The sequence below is a fragment of the Notechis scutatus genome, chromosome 2, assembly GCF_049901735.1.
Source record: "Notechis scutatus isolate UNSWTSFEM ecotype Mainland chromosome 2, rNotScu1.2, whole genome shotgun sequence".
NCBI lineage: Eukaryota > Metazoa > Chordata > Lepidosauria > Squamata > Elapidae > Notechis > Notechis scutatus.
In genome coordinates, this window is record NC_142010.1 from 27,760,498 (window position 1) to 27,774,827 (window position 14,330).

Here is a 14,330-nt window from a genome sequence, read left to right on the forward strand (position 1 = left end):
TATCCCATTCCAATAAACATTCCACTTTTTAACTCCAATCAGAATTGGAATAGAGTGGAAGGGACCTTGGAGGTCTTCTAGTCTAACCCCTTGCTCAAGCAAGAGACTTTATACCATTTCAGACAAGTGGCTGTCTAGTCTCTTCTTAACCCCCACCCCCCATGAAGCACCCACAACTTCTGAAGCCAAGCTGATCCACCGGTTTATTGTCCCCACTGGAGGTTTTTAGAAGAGGCTGCACAGAATTGCCACAGGGTCTCCTGCTTGAGCAGAGGGGTTGGACTAGATGCCCTCCAAGGACCCTTCCAACTCCGTTATTGTGTTACTGTTTTCTTGGGGGAGGGTTGCGAAGAGAAGGCTGTGAATCAGTAGTGGGTGACGAGGAGGAGGCAGGACGTTTTGCATCTTTCTTCTTCCAGAAGGAAGCCTCAATTAAGTTATTGTCAGAAATGGTATAGTGTGTAATTAAGTTGTCAGAAATGGTACTGTGTGTGTGTGTGTCCTGCGTGAGCAAGGGGGGGCGTTGGACTAGATGACCTCCCAGATCCCTTTCAGCTCTGTTGATGAACACCGAACGACCCTCGACTGGGATCCTCTCCTTCCACCCCGCCTGGAAACCACAGCGCCAATCCACCCGATGATTCTGCAACGCAGGAGGGTTCCCAAACTGACTTGTGAACTTCAACTCCCAGAATTCTCCAGCCAGCTCCGCTGGCTGGAGAATTCTGGGAATTGAAGTCCACAAGCCTTAAACTTGCCAAGTTCAGAGTCCTCTGCCAATGCGTCGTAGGTGTTCCTTGCCTTAGGAGAGGGACGGAGCATGCGCCGGAGAGCTTTGCGAAGAGCGATTGGCTACTGCTGGAAAGAGGCGGAAGGCGAGTGGGTAGACGGCCGCCATAAAAAAAAAAAAAAAAAAAGTGGGGAGAGCGGGAGGCTGCCGGAGTCTCGCCTCTCTAGGAAGAAGCGCTCTCTCGCCCCGCATTCCGAGACCTTCCTCTCACTCTCCCCCGCCCCCCCACACACTCCCTCAGTCCCTGAGGCGGCGAGGGCGGGGATTTGTTCCTTAAACAGAAGAGCCGGGAGCGACTTGGACCGTGGGGAAGCGCGAACCCGCGTGTCCGAAAGGCTGCCTTCCTTCCCCAGCGGGGTGCGGCGGCGTCTCCAAAAAGGGTGGGTGGGAAGCCCCCCACCCACCCATACTCCCTTGGCCGGTTCAGCCACGCCGCTCTTTCTTTCCCACGGAGACCCCCCACCCACCCACCCGCGGATGCCGCGATCTCGGGGGGCGCTTTAAAAGCGGGTCAGCCGATAGGATTGACCTCTGTAAGAGGACCGAGGAGCCAAAGGGGATGCGACGCGTTGCCTTGGGTTGCATTTGGGTTTATCATGGTCCGGGGGGCGGGGGGAGGGCGGCTTAGCAATGTAGGCTATAATAGCATCGATTTCATAGAATAACAGAGTTGGAAGGGACCTTGAAGGTCATCTAGTCCAACCCCCTGCTCAAGCAGGAGAGTCTATTCCAAATATAAGCCTCTACCAAGGATCGAACTCACAGCCTCCTTTATTAGACTAATTTATTTATTTATTTTATTTTATTTTGTCAAGCGATTATAACAGGTATAAGGATAAACATAGTTATGAATACATGAAATGGATACATATAAGAAAAATAAAAAGAAACAGTAGGACAGTGATGCATAAGCATCACTTGTTGTTGGCACATAAGCGCACCAACGTGCCTACCGTCCCTGTCCTATTGTTTCTTTTATTTTTCTTATATTAATCCATGTATTCATAACTATGTTTTTACTTATACCTATTATCTTGTAAGCAATTGACAAACCAAATAAAATAAAAAATAAAATGTTAGGCACATTGGTGCGCTTATGCACGCCCCCTACAGACCTCTTAGGAAAGGGGTGAGGTCAATAGTAGACAGTCTAAGGTTAAAGTTTTTGGGATTTGGGGAAGAAACCAGAGTCAGGTAGAGTATTCCAGACATTGACCACTCTGTTGCTGAAGTCGTATTTCCTGCAGTCAAGTTTGGTGCGATTAACCTTGAGTTTGTATCTATTGTGTGCTCTTGTATTGTTACGATTGAAGCTGACATATTCATTGACAGGTAGGACATTGCAATGTGTGATTGTATGTACTATACTTAGATCAGACCGAAGGCGGTGTAGATCTAGGTTTTCTAGGTCTAGAATTTCGAGCTTGGTGGCATAAGGTATTTTGCAATGAGTAGAGGAGTGGAGAACTCTTCTTGTGAAATATTTCTGGAATTTCTCAACTGTATTAATATCAGATGCGTAATGTGGGTTCCAGACTGATGAGCTGTATTCAAGTATTGGTCTAGCAAAAGTTTTGTATGCTCTAGTTAGTAGTGTGATATTACCAGAGAAAAAGCTATGTAGGATTAGGTTAACAACTCTTAATGCCTTTTTGGCTATGTAGTTACACTGGGCTGTAGCACTTAGATCCTTAGAGATGAGTACTCCAAGGTCCTTGGAAGGCTGAGTAGACCTTGAACCTGGGGAGATTGGAACTGCCAAAATGCTGGCAGGCAGCAGATTAACAGGGTTGGAAGGGACCTCGTAGTAGGTCATCTAGTCCAAGCCTCTGCCCAAGCAGGAGACCCTACGCCAAGGGTCTTCCGACTTGGCAAGTTTAAGACTTGTGGACTTCCAACTCCCAGAATTCCTGAGCTAATATGACTGGAGGAGGAATTCTGGGGGTTGAAGTCCACACATCTTAAAGCTGTCAAGTTTGAAGACCCTGCCCTACACCAGAAGTAGCCTGCGCCACCATCGCTGGAGGAAGAAAAGACTGGACAGCCACCTGTCTGGAAGGGTCTCCTGCTTGAGCAAGGGATTGGACTAGATGTCCTCTAAGGTCCCTTCTGGCTTTCTATTCTGATGAATGGGTGGATGGATTTCTTGTTGGCTCAGCCTTTCCTTTAAACCAAGGGTCTTCCAAGTTGACAGCTTTAAGGCTTGTAGACTTCAACTCCCAGTCATTGTTAGCTCAGGAATTCTAGGAGTTGAAGTCCACAAGTCTTAAACTTGCCAAGTTTGAAGACCCCTTGCTTTAAATTGTTCTTCCAGTGTTTTAGAAGGACAGGTGCAAACTCTTTCTCTGCAGGTTGACTATCTCTGGCTTGTCCACAGGAAAGAGGTTCAGTGTCTGGAGGCTCTTCGCTACATGCGGCCAGGAAGGAGAGGAGCAGAATAGACGCCATGGGAAGAAGCCCTCAAGATGGACATGCCAAAGTCAGGCAGAGAGTGGAGAGGAGTTCCAAGCCCTCCTGCCACTGAGCCGGAGGAGAGAGGGGGGGTCTGGCCCGGAGCCAGGCAGGAGACCCTCCCTGAGGAGCCCCTCAGCTCAGAGGTCGAGCGTTTCCGCCGCTTTTGCTACCTGGAGTCCGCGGGATCCCGGGAAGTTTGCAGCCTTCTGCAGCAGCTTTGCCATCGATGGCTGAAGCCCAAGAAGAGCAGCCGAGCTCAGGTGGTGGACCGGGTGATTGTGGAGCAGTTCTTGGCCTTACTGCCCCCGGAGATGGCGGGCTGGCAGAGGGAGTGCGGGATGGAGAGCTACTCCCAGGCGGTAGCCCTGGCCGAAGGCTTCCACTTCAGCCAGGCTGAGGAGCAGAGGCAGCAGGTGAGAGAATCAATCTTGGGAGGATCCTCTCGGGCGATAATTTCCTTTCACTGGCCAGGGTGTCAGCAACCCTCTGCTCTCCCCTCCCAGTCACTCCTTCCCTGGCCTGAGAAAGTAAAACACAAAAAACAGAAATGAGAGGGAGAGAGAAAGAGACCCATTTCCCACAGAAAACACCGCGAGCCACAAAACCCGGGGAGGCGTGGCCAGGGAGGGGTCATGTGACTGGGTGGGAGTGATGTTGAGTTGGCCACGCCCACCCAGGTTTTGAGGCTCCCACAGGTGAGAATACAAAGTTCCAGAGTTCAAAATATTCAAACAAAAACAAAACCAGACTCAAAAGAGTTAACTGTACTGTTTTCCAGTCCTTGGCAGTCTTCCCGGAATCTGTCTGGCAGTTCAGAATTGTCCATAAATCACAACGGCTGCTTCAAACGTATCCTTTCGAATCCACAAAGCACTTTGCTCCAAGCAAAGATTGAGAGTCAGCACGCCTCCTTAAATCCCCTGGATGGGCGTGTCAGTCTCTCTAATCAATGTCTGGCTTGACGCCTCCTTTCAGATTGTGATTGACATTTCAATCTTCTCCTAGTTCTAGCGTCAAGCCAACATCCGTCAGTTTCCTCCTCGCTAGAAGCCTCTGGCTCATTTTGTGGATCAGCTGCTGGCATGAACGAAGTCGAAGGTTCTGGAGAGGACTGTCTCTCCGACAGTCTCTCATTCTCCTGGCTCACATCTGTGTCCTCTGATAATTCAGACTCCACATTCACAGCAGGCTCAAACCTTCCATCTTCAGAGGCATCAGAGTCAAAACTCCCAGCAGGGTCAATCCTTCCAGTCACAACAATTTTCTATGGGAAACGGGTCCAGATGGCTCTTTGAGTGTTTAAGGTTGCAGGCCACTGCCTGTCTGCCTCAAATGCACTTTGTAGCAATAGAAGAAGCTTTGGTTTCCCTCCATTTCATCTCCAGAGTGGTGCTTCCCCATCCAGATTATTCCTCAGAAGGGAAGAGAATCCCAAGTGGATTTGCATTTTCCCTAAAATGGTCCAGCTTTGAAGGCATAGAACACAGGTGTCACGCAGAGCCATTTGTGCGGGGACGAGAGCCCAGCCAAACTTACCTGTACTGCACATGCATGTGCCTCCCAGCTGATCTTCGGCCCGTTTGAGGCCATTTTCACCCTCCTGGAATGTGATAATTTTCATCTGTATCAATATTATTATTATTTTTTTTAAAACAAGTTTTATTAATTTTTAAAACACACAAATTATCATTATTCATTACATGTTTAAACCTTTTTCCATTGTAATTTTAACAAGTCAGATAAATTATGATTCTGTTTTAAACCATTTCCATATAATATACCAAAACCTCTTATTCAATTTCTCTTTACTTCTCTTTACTCTTATTCAATATCATTATTATTATTTCATCTGATTCTTTCTGACTTAGTTACCATTATTCTCATTCTATATTTCTACAAGTTTTTACCAATTCTCCCCCAAAAAGACATATACACACAACACACAAAACATAAAAAAAATCTTTTTGGAAAGTAACTTGGACCCAGGTATCTCTCTCTTCATGGACTTCAATTATATTCATGCTCATCTTACATATCATTACTTATTTTATTTACCATTCTAAGCCTTCTATATTAACTTCTCCACATATTTCACACTTCTTAATTCTACCTTAATTAATCATCTTAGTTTAAATCATTATATTTGCATCTTTTGTCCATTTTTTATCATCCCTTTGTCTCATCCCTTATGAAAAAAAAGAAAATCAGTTTCTCCTGAAATCATTAATCAGAGTATGATGCCTTTCTATCTCCCCCTAAGTTAATCAAATTAATCTTTAAAATAATATCTAATACCCAATCAGATTTTGCTTGGTACATTCTATCTAACTAATACATCCAACACAATTAAGTGCATAATTAGACAATAAATCCAAATATTAAAAAGAAATACTATAATAAAAATTTTATAATAACATCAATACCATAATTTTATTAAACTCTTTAATTACCGTATATGCCGGCGTATAAGACGACCCGGCGTATAAGACGACCCCCAACATTTCCACTCAAAATATAGTTTGTTATATACTCGCCCCTCTTCCGCATGCCTTCCACTTTTGCACTTTTTTTTTTTTAGGCACTTTTGTCTACCTGGAACGATCCCGTGAAGCCGAAGGAGCAGCCAGCCTTCTCCCAGCTCCCAGGAAGCAGAGCTCGCGCCCGGCTCCGCTGAGGTATCCGGCTGGCTGTCAGGAGTTGTTACGCTGGCGCGGCTCGCTGTGCTCCAGTCCTGCGTTGCCTCGGAAGGGAAAGGCAAAAAGGAAGAGCCGCGGCTTTTGCCTTTCCCTTCCCGAGGCAACGCGGGACTGGAGCCGCGCGGAGCCGCGCCAGCGGTAACAACTCCTGACAGCCCCAGCCGGATACCTCAGCGGAGCTCGGGCGGTGCGAGCCTCGCTTCCTTGGGAGCTGGGAAAAGGCTGGCTGCTCCTTTCGGCTTCACGGGATTCGCTTCCACGGTGCGCAAAGTGCCTCAGCCGCGGGCAGCCGCAGTGCTTCCCAATTACTATTTGCCGGCGTATAAGACGACCCGGCATATAAGACGACCCCCCAATTGGAGTCATCTTTTCAGGGCAAAAAAGTCGTCTTATACGCCGGCAAATACGGTAAAACAATATTCTAAATCTCTCCTATTAAGTTTTAAAGCCAATCATTTTTAAACATTTTAACATTTTAATCTCTTATCAACTCTTAAACCATTGCAATACTACCATCTCATCTTATGTACCTTGCAAAATCTTTTTTTTTAAAAAAAATTATACTTTATCCATTATCCATAAAAATTCCTTTTTTCCATTTAATTTCAAAACATTGTAGCTTTTCTCCACCTTTTCCCTTTCTTTCTTCTCCCAACAAACCTTTCTACCCGCCCTTCTTCTAGCCTCTGCCTTACCGGCTTCCCTTCTCTGTCGTATTTCTTTTCCCTTTGTTTACAATCATCATATTGGTTTTGCACTTTATTTTTCCCTTTCTTAAATGTTTTTTTAGATCTTAAGTCCTTAAGTCCTTTAATTTTCTTCTTTTCTCTTCTTTTCTTTTCTTTCTCTCTTCCTTTTTTCTGGATCAAATTCTGAGATTCATTAAAGATGGCTCCTTCCTTTCTTTCTTGTTCCTCTGCTGTCTTCATCTGTTGTAATTTTTGTTGATAATTAGTAAGCGCCATTTCTAAGAAAAGGAAAGCTTCTTCCACACCATCTTTACCATTTTTTTTTGCTTGTTCATATTCTTTTCTTAGTTCCTCAACAGAAAGAGCCATTATAAATCTTTTCTTTTCTTTTCTCCTTTCTTCTTACAACAACCAGAATATTCAAAAGAAAATAAAAAAGATAAAACAGTCCCAAAGTTATCAATCAGTCCAAACCAAGGCAGAGTTCTCACTTTCTCCTTCTGGGGTAATATCAATCAAAGAGAAAGAAAGTCCAAATCTGTTTAAAATCTTATTACAATATATTCTAGTCTTCAAATCCTTAAGGCATCTGCTCCAACAAAATCTTAGCATACAAATATTTTCTTTTTAATCCTCTCTCTTTCCCACTCATCGCTTAAAACCAATTTCCACCTAAAAATAGGTTTCTTAATATCCAGTTATTTATTCCGTAGGGAAAAGAGGGAAAGCTATCCTTTCAGCACCTTCAAGCAGCCGCTTTTTCCTCTTCTGGCAGGTATTATTCAGAAAGTCATACTTTTCAGGAATTTTATTAAATATGTCTTAGAGTCCTAGGAGCCAAGAAAAACTTTCTCCTCTCAATCACTTTCTCCACTTCCTCCTGCGCATTCTTACCCGGCTGCCAGCTTCTTTGTGGCGGCCATTACGGACCGCCGCTGCACCGTCCTGGGAAAAGGGGGTTCTGCCGGCCAGGAGGGGGTCTGCAACACCCCCAGTCCCTTCTCCGGATCCCCTACTCTTCAGCTGCCCCTGCAGGGCAGCTCTAGCTCCGCACCCGTGTGGGTCGGAGCCCCAAAAACGGCTAGCGCGGTAGGGATCGCGCAGCTTCGCAAATCCCTGCCGCCGCGAAGCCGACAAACCGAAGTCCCTCTGTATCAATATTATTTTTGTACCAAAACAAATGATACTCAGACCCTACATTGTCCATGAAATGATGTTGATTTATGTTTAAAAAAATAAAAAAAACTTTACCAAAAAAAATGAATTCCAGGGTTCGGTGTCCTTTGAGGAGGTGGCTGTATATTTCACGGAGGAGGAGTGGGCGCTGCTTAATCCCAGCCAGAGAGCCTTGCACAAGGAAGTCATGCTGGAGAATTTTAGGAATGTGGCCGCTCTGGGTAAGGACCTGTTTTGCTTTGGGCTCAGTTAATTGTGGAAAGTCTTTGTCAACTAAAAAAATACTCCTTTGGTCTTTCTAGTTGCCAGCAGAAAGGGAGTGGGGGAAAGCAGTGCATTCCTTAAATGCCTCAGATAATCACCTTGGCTGCCCAAAGTTGTCGGCGTGCAAGAATATTACTGGAGAGCATAATTGATGACTCTTGCTTATGGATGTATCCCATTGGAGAATATACATCCAAGGGGTGGGAGGAAGATCAGAGTCAAGGGGGAAATGAATGATGTATTTTAGTGTCAGCCCACCTCGCTAACGCCAACATGGCTACTCTTAATAAATCTTTTTTTTTTTTTTACTCTGGGAGATACTAGCACCTAGCTAGAATAACCACAGGAAGAATGTGACCTATATCTGTCTGACTTCTGTTCCTCATAACGACCCATTTTTAATAACCAATGGCAGTTCTCATACTAGCTGTTTGGTCAAAGGGCCGTCCTTTGGCTCTGAGTAAATCATGTATAAATTCCCTGTAGGGCTGAGAAAAAGTGCTATTTCTCTGAGTACTTCAGTCCAATATTGTTTTTTCGGCAGCTTTTTTAAAAAGATGCTATTGGGAAACCTGGGAAGATTTCAAGAAGCTGCATCAGTTTAAATTCAGTTGCCACTGGACTAGACAAATGTCACACCAACTGCTGCCTAACATAAAGATGCTTTTTCAGGAGGCAACTGGACTTTCTTGTCTCTTTCTTTGAAGATGTTTCTCTTCTCATCCAAGAAGCTTCTTCAGCTCTGCCAGGATGGTGGGGAATGGAAGGATTCAAATCACTGGTCATTTGCATTCTTTTAGAGTCGTTGAAGCCACCTGTAGGTTTTTCTGTGTCCTCAGGGTCACCTGACTAGGGCAAATGGGTGTGGAGCCTTCTTGGAACGGTCCTTTCAACAGTTGTCTGCAAGGAGTATAAATCTTTCCATTCCCCACCAACCAGTCAGAGCTGAAGAAGCTTCTTGGATGAGAAAAGAAACATCTTCAAAGAAAAAAAGGAAAGTCCAGTTGCCTCTTGAAAAAACATATTTGGGACAATCATTCATATATATATATATATATCAGTAGGTGGTGGTGAGGGGTGTGGATGAGCCCAGCGGTGGTAGAGCACGTAGATTCTGTTGCTTGAAGCCAGGCAGTGGCAGGGATCCCAGCAGAAGGGAGCTATGATGGATGCCAGGGAAGAAGAAGATAATAATTGCACAGAGGAGGAAAGGAAAGAAGGTCCACGGGGGATGATGGTAGTCGAATACCGCATTGACTTCCTCTTGGCCATGCTTTACAGGGTGACCAAAAGAACACAGATATGGGAGGGAGATAGATCAGGGGCTGCTGAAGCCGAGGCAATTCTACAATCCCCTTGAAAGTGTCCCTTGCTTTAGAAGAACGGAGTCCAGTGGACAATCTGTACAGCATAGGGCATTTCCAAATATAATAATAAACGTCAAGGCATCAATTGAAGAGGTCCACAATTCCTTCATCCATTTAATTCTTAATGGCCCCTTCTGATCATTCAGTCTTTGGATAAAGATTAGATTTTTTTTCATAAAAAACAACAACAAATACCTCATAAAATTAAGAGGGAACAGTTGCAGAGGCATTACTAAAAATAAAATAGAAATGTGGTTCCTTACAGGCATACAAAGAGAAATTCAGTAAAATCTTAGATATACAGAAATAACAGGTGCAGCTTTTTTTCCTTATTGTGAATATAGTGATTAACTTTTTTCCCCTTTCTTTTTCAAACCAGGTTACAGGCAGAAGCAAAATAATTATAAGGAGACCAGGGTAACACTATTGCAAATGATCAAGTCTGAAGAAGGCATGCTTGGTAATCAAGGGGCATCACGAAGGAGTAAGAAAACCTGCATAATGAATGGAAGGAAGAGTTCTCCTTCTTTTGAATATAATGCATTCCATGACTTCACAACTCAGCTAGTTCAACAACGAAAAGATAAAGGAAAATATAGTGGATGTGATGAGAGAGGCAACAAGAAGGTTGATTTCCGTAAATACCAGACTGAAGAGGAACAACACGAATATCAAAACGATGGGAAGAGTGTCAATTATACCTCTTCCATTAATTTACATCACCAGTCGTATCTCAAGGACACACCATATGCACCTGCAGATTGTGAGGAAAGTTTCAATTTGAGCAGTCATCATATTTCCGATAACGGTGGAAAACAGTGTGAGTACGAAGAGGGCTTCACTAAGAAACAGTTGCTTATTTTACCCTCAGAAACTCCCCCAAAGGAGAAACCCTATAAATGTTTGCAGTGCGGAAAGGCCTTTACACAGAGATGTAAATTTACTATCCATGAAAGGAGCCACACAGGGGAAAAACCGTATGTGTGCCTGGTCTGTGGAAAGACCTTCACACAGAGATGTAAACTCAACATACACGAAAGGATCCACACAGGGGAGAAACCATATATATGCTTGGTGTGTGGAAGACGATTCAATCAGAGTGGTCACCTAACAAGACACAAAAGAACTCATACTGGGGAGAAGCCATACACGTGTCTGAAGTGTGGAAGGAAGTTCAGTGAGAGTTCAAGCCTTGTGATGCACGTAAGAAGCCACACGGGAGAGAAACCATACATATGTATGGAATGCGGAAAGAGCTTCCGTCAAAACAGTGTCTTTGTTTGCCATAAAAGGATCCACACCGGAGAAAAACCATACAAATGCACTGAGTGTGGAAAGAACTTCAGTCAGAACAGTAGCCTTTTGAAACATAAAAGAATTCATACAGGGGAAAAACCATATCAATGCCTGGACTGTGGAAAGAGATTCAGTGTACGCTCGGATCTTACATATCATCGGAAAATGCACACAGGAGAGAAATCGTTTAAGTGTTTGGAATGTGGAAAGAGTTTCAATTGCAGCCGTTATTTTATTCGCCACAAAAAGATCCACACAGGGGAGAAACCATACAAATGCCTGGAGTGTGGAAAGAGTTTCAGTCAGAACAGTCATCTTGTCAAACACAGAAGGATTCATACAGGGGAGAAACCCTATCAGTGCCTGGAGTGTGGAAAGAGCTTTACCACTGCCTTACATCTTACATATCACAGAAGAATGCACACCGGGGAAAAACCTTACAAGTGTTTGGAATGTGGAAAGAGTTTCAATTGCAGCAGTTATTTTATTTGCCATAAAAGGATCCACACAGGGGAGAAACCATATAAATGCCTGGAATGCGGAAAGCAATTCACTAGGAGTAGCCATCTTGCCTATCATAAAAGGATGCATACAGGAGAGAAACCGTACAAATGCACAGAGTGTGGCAAGAGCTTTTCATATAACAATGGCCTTAGGTACCATCAAAGAATCCATACTGGAGAGAAACCATATACCTGCTTGAAGTGTGGAAAGAAGTTCAGTGCAAGTGCAAACCTTATGATGCATATGAGAATCCACACCGGGGAGAAACCGTATAAATGCACGGAGTGTGGGAAGAGCTTCCGTCAGAACAGCGTCTTCATTTGCCATAAAAGGATCCACACAGGAGAAAAACCGTACGAATGCACAGAGTGCGGCAAGAACTTCCGTCAGAATAGTAACCTTATCATACATAAAATAATTCACACGGGAGAGAAACCGTACAAATGCACAGAATGTGGAAAGAGCTTCAGCCACAAAAGTCACCTCACGAGACATAAAAAAATTCACACGGGAGAGAAACCCTGTAAGTGCACAGATTGTGGAAAGAGTTTTAGTCGAAATAGTCACCTTATGAAACATAAAAGAATCCACACAAGAGAGAAACCGTAATTTGGGAGTTTTCATCACCCAAGTATTTTCATCTTATAAAGGGAAAAATAGAAATATGGTGACTGTAAAGTTCAGTAGCCTTGTCAGACTTAAAGGAATCCACATGGCAGAACCATAAAAACACCCGAAGTGTGGAAATAAATTAAAAGAGTGTTGCACTTATTTCTCATAAGATGTCGTGTGGTGGGAAGAATGTCTGGAGTAAATGGAATTACCAGGACCAACCTTTTTTTTCCCTTAAAAAAAATACAGGAAAAGATACATAAATACGTTTATGTGCTACATGGACTTAAATGTGCTACATGGACTTAAATGTCCAAATGTGTGGAAAGACCATATCCATTTGGTATAAAAAGTATACCTAGGAACGGATTAAAAAAAACCCTGTTTTAATAAGGCCTATCATTTTACATCCTAGAGATGTTCCATTCAGGAGAGAAACTAAATGAGTGGAATGTGAAAAAGGTAGTGACAGCTGAACCTGCAAAGTGGCCGTGACAAAGAACAACTTCATATTGTTACTCGAAAAGGAATCATAATCATTGCCAAATAATATTTCTGATTGGCTAATCCCATATGTCAAGCCGTCTTTCTTTAAATACGATGCAGGCAAGAGATGAAGGGTTTGGATCATGACATGTGGATATTGTTTTGATCCCCTGAAGAGATCTCTGATTAAAATCCTGGATCTGAGCTTCACTTCTTACAACTTCCTCCATTTGGTTCTTCTCAGCCAATCAGTAATTATGACATTTTTTATAACATTATTTTTTTTCCAACCTGCAATGTTAAGGTTCCAGGTGGTCCAAGATAGGCCTTGTAGCTTAGTTCCTGAAATAGACCTCAGTTGCTATTTGCTGTCATTTGTTGGAACAAAAGAAATCCTAAATATACATCCAAAACATTTTCTCTGATAAAGAAAATGTGAAACAAGAATGAAAGAAGATTGAAAGGACTCCAGAGAAAAATGCCTGAAGGAGAAGGAATTATTGCTATTTATTATTATTATTATTATTATTGTTGTGGTTAATCTTTAGTGAGATTCACAACCTTTGGGGCTGGTTGGTAGCTCAACAGCTCGAGTTCTAACCAAAGACCTAGGAACTGTTAAGGTAGCGTCGGAAGATATAAGCTGTTCCAAGTAGGGTGGTTTTTTGTAGAATCAGGTTATTCAAGTCTGATAAATTCAGAATTTCCAAATAGCGAGGTAGCCCTTTCGGTATTGCTCCAAGGGCTCCAATTACAATTGGGATAACACACAATTTCTTTTTCCAAAGTCGCTCAACTTCCATTTGTAAATCCCAGTACTTTGTGATTTTTTTCTTGCTGCTTGTCTTCAATTTGTGCATCACCAGGTATTGCAATGTCAATGAACCAACCCTTTTTCTTTTCAACTATTGTTATGTCAGGTATGTTGTGGGCTAAGTGCCTGTCAGTCTGAATTCTGAAGTCCCATAAGATCTTGACTTTTTCATTCTCCAGAAGCTTCTCAACTTGATGTTCCCAGTAGTTGTTACTATACTCCAGGGGTGTCAAACTCATTTTCACCGAGGGCCATGTCAGCGTAATAGTTGCCCTCAAAGGGCCACATGTAACTCTATGATAGTATAAATGTAATCAAATGTAACTACTCCTAAATGTTAATTAGCTCTGAATTTATTATTTATTCAAATCACAAATATTACACATGCATTTGCATAAATGTAAAAAAAAAGGTTGCTAGTAGCTCTGTTAATATGACATAAAAAATTTACTTTGTCAAGTTAAACCCACATTACTCCATCAATCAATGATCAATCTATCCAAGTGAATAATAATAGAAAAACATCATACAACATCAGTTATGATAATAACTTTGTTCAAATCCTTTTTGTCACAGCTAGGAGGGGCAGAATAACAGAATAAGTACAACCAACAATTGTGAGGTGTTAAGAACATATGTGACAGATGTAGCATTTCACAAAAACAAATGGCTGCCTATAGCCTTGCAGATTTGTCTGCATAAACATATAAACCTATAAACACTAAATGCATTACTACACATATAAAGTATTTGTAAATAACTCAAAATAACAAAATCAGGGTTGTCTCAATTCACAACTATATTGTCTCAAGTTTTTAGGTGAAGTTCATGAGAAGATGCTGACTGTCCTGGAACACACAGAGTGGATCCCCTCTCCTCCATCATAATCCATTGATCATGTTCTAAAAATAACAAAATGTCAGCACAATCATTAAATTGCACAGTTTAACTATTCTTCTTGATTGAAATACATTTTATTATATATTAATTAGGTTTTTAAAAATGCTTACTTATGCATTTTCTGGCTGGATATTTGACACCATTTTTCCATAGCCAGTGTGTCAATGTCTGGTTTTAGGTCTTGTGCTGAAGCAATCCATAGAACAGCGTGGAGGTTCTCATCAGTGATACGTGATCTATGCTTGTTTTTGTTTAGATTCATTATTGAAAACATCTGTTCGC

General features: G+C 42.6%; 3 protein-coding genes across 4 annotated transcripts in view; 2 read left to right on the plus strand and 1 right to left on the minus strand.

Moving 5' to 3' along the window:
* LOC113432072 (vomeronasal type-2 receptor 26-like) overlaps positions 1-14,330 on the minus strand; it is a 492,433-nt gene that overhangs the window by 336,991 nt on the left and 141,112 nt on the right. The gene's annotated exons all lie outside the window — the stretch shown is intronic.
* The window catches only part of LOC148131965 (uncharacterized), a 114,046-nt gene that overhangs the window by 69,326 nt on the left and 30,390 nt on the right, over positions 1-14,330 (plus strand). The gene's annotated exons all lie outside the window — the stretch shown is intronic.
* Positions 917-13,472, plus strand: LOC148131966 (uncharacterized). 2 transcript variants are annotated; one of them, XM_087953804.1, is made up of 4 exons: positions 917-1,170; positions 3,168-3,657; positions 7,900-8,026; positions 9,816-13,472. In XM_087953804.1, exons 2-4 carry the CDS (start codon positions 3,256-3,258, stop codon positions 11,843-11,845), a joined length of 2,559 nt encoding a protein of 852 aa, XP_087809930.1. In that variant the 5' UTR covers positions 917-1,170; positions 3,168-3,255; the 3' UTR covers positions 11,846-13,472. The 2 variants fall into 2 exon arrangements, with proteins under 2 accessions (XP_087809930.1, XP_087809929.1); XM_087953803.1 differs by having other exon boundaries at positions 927-1,323.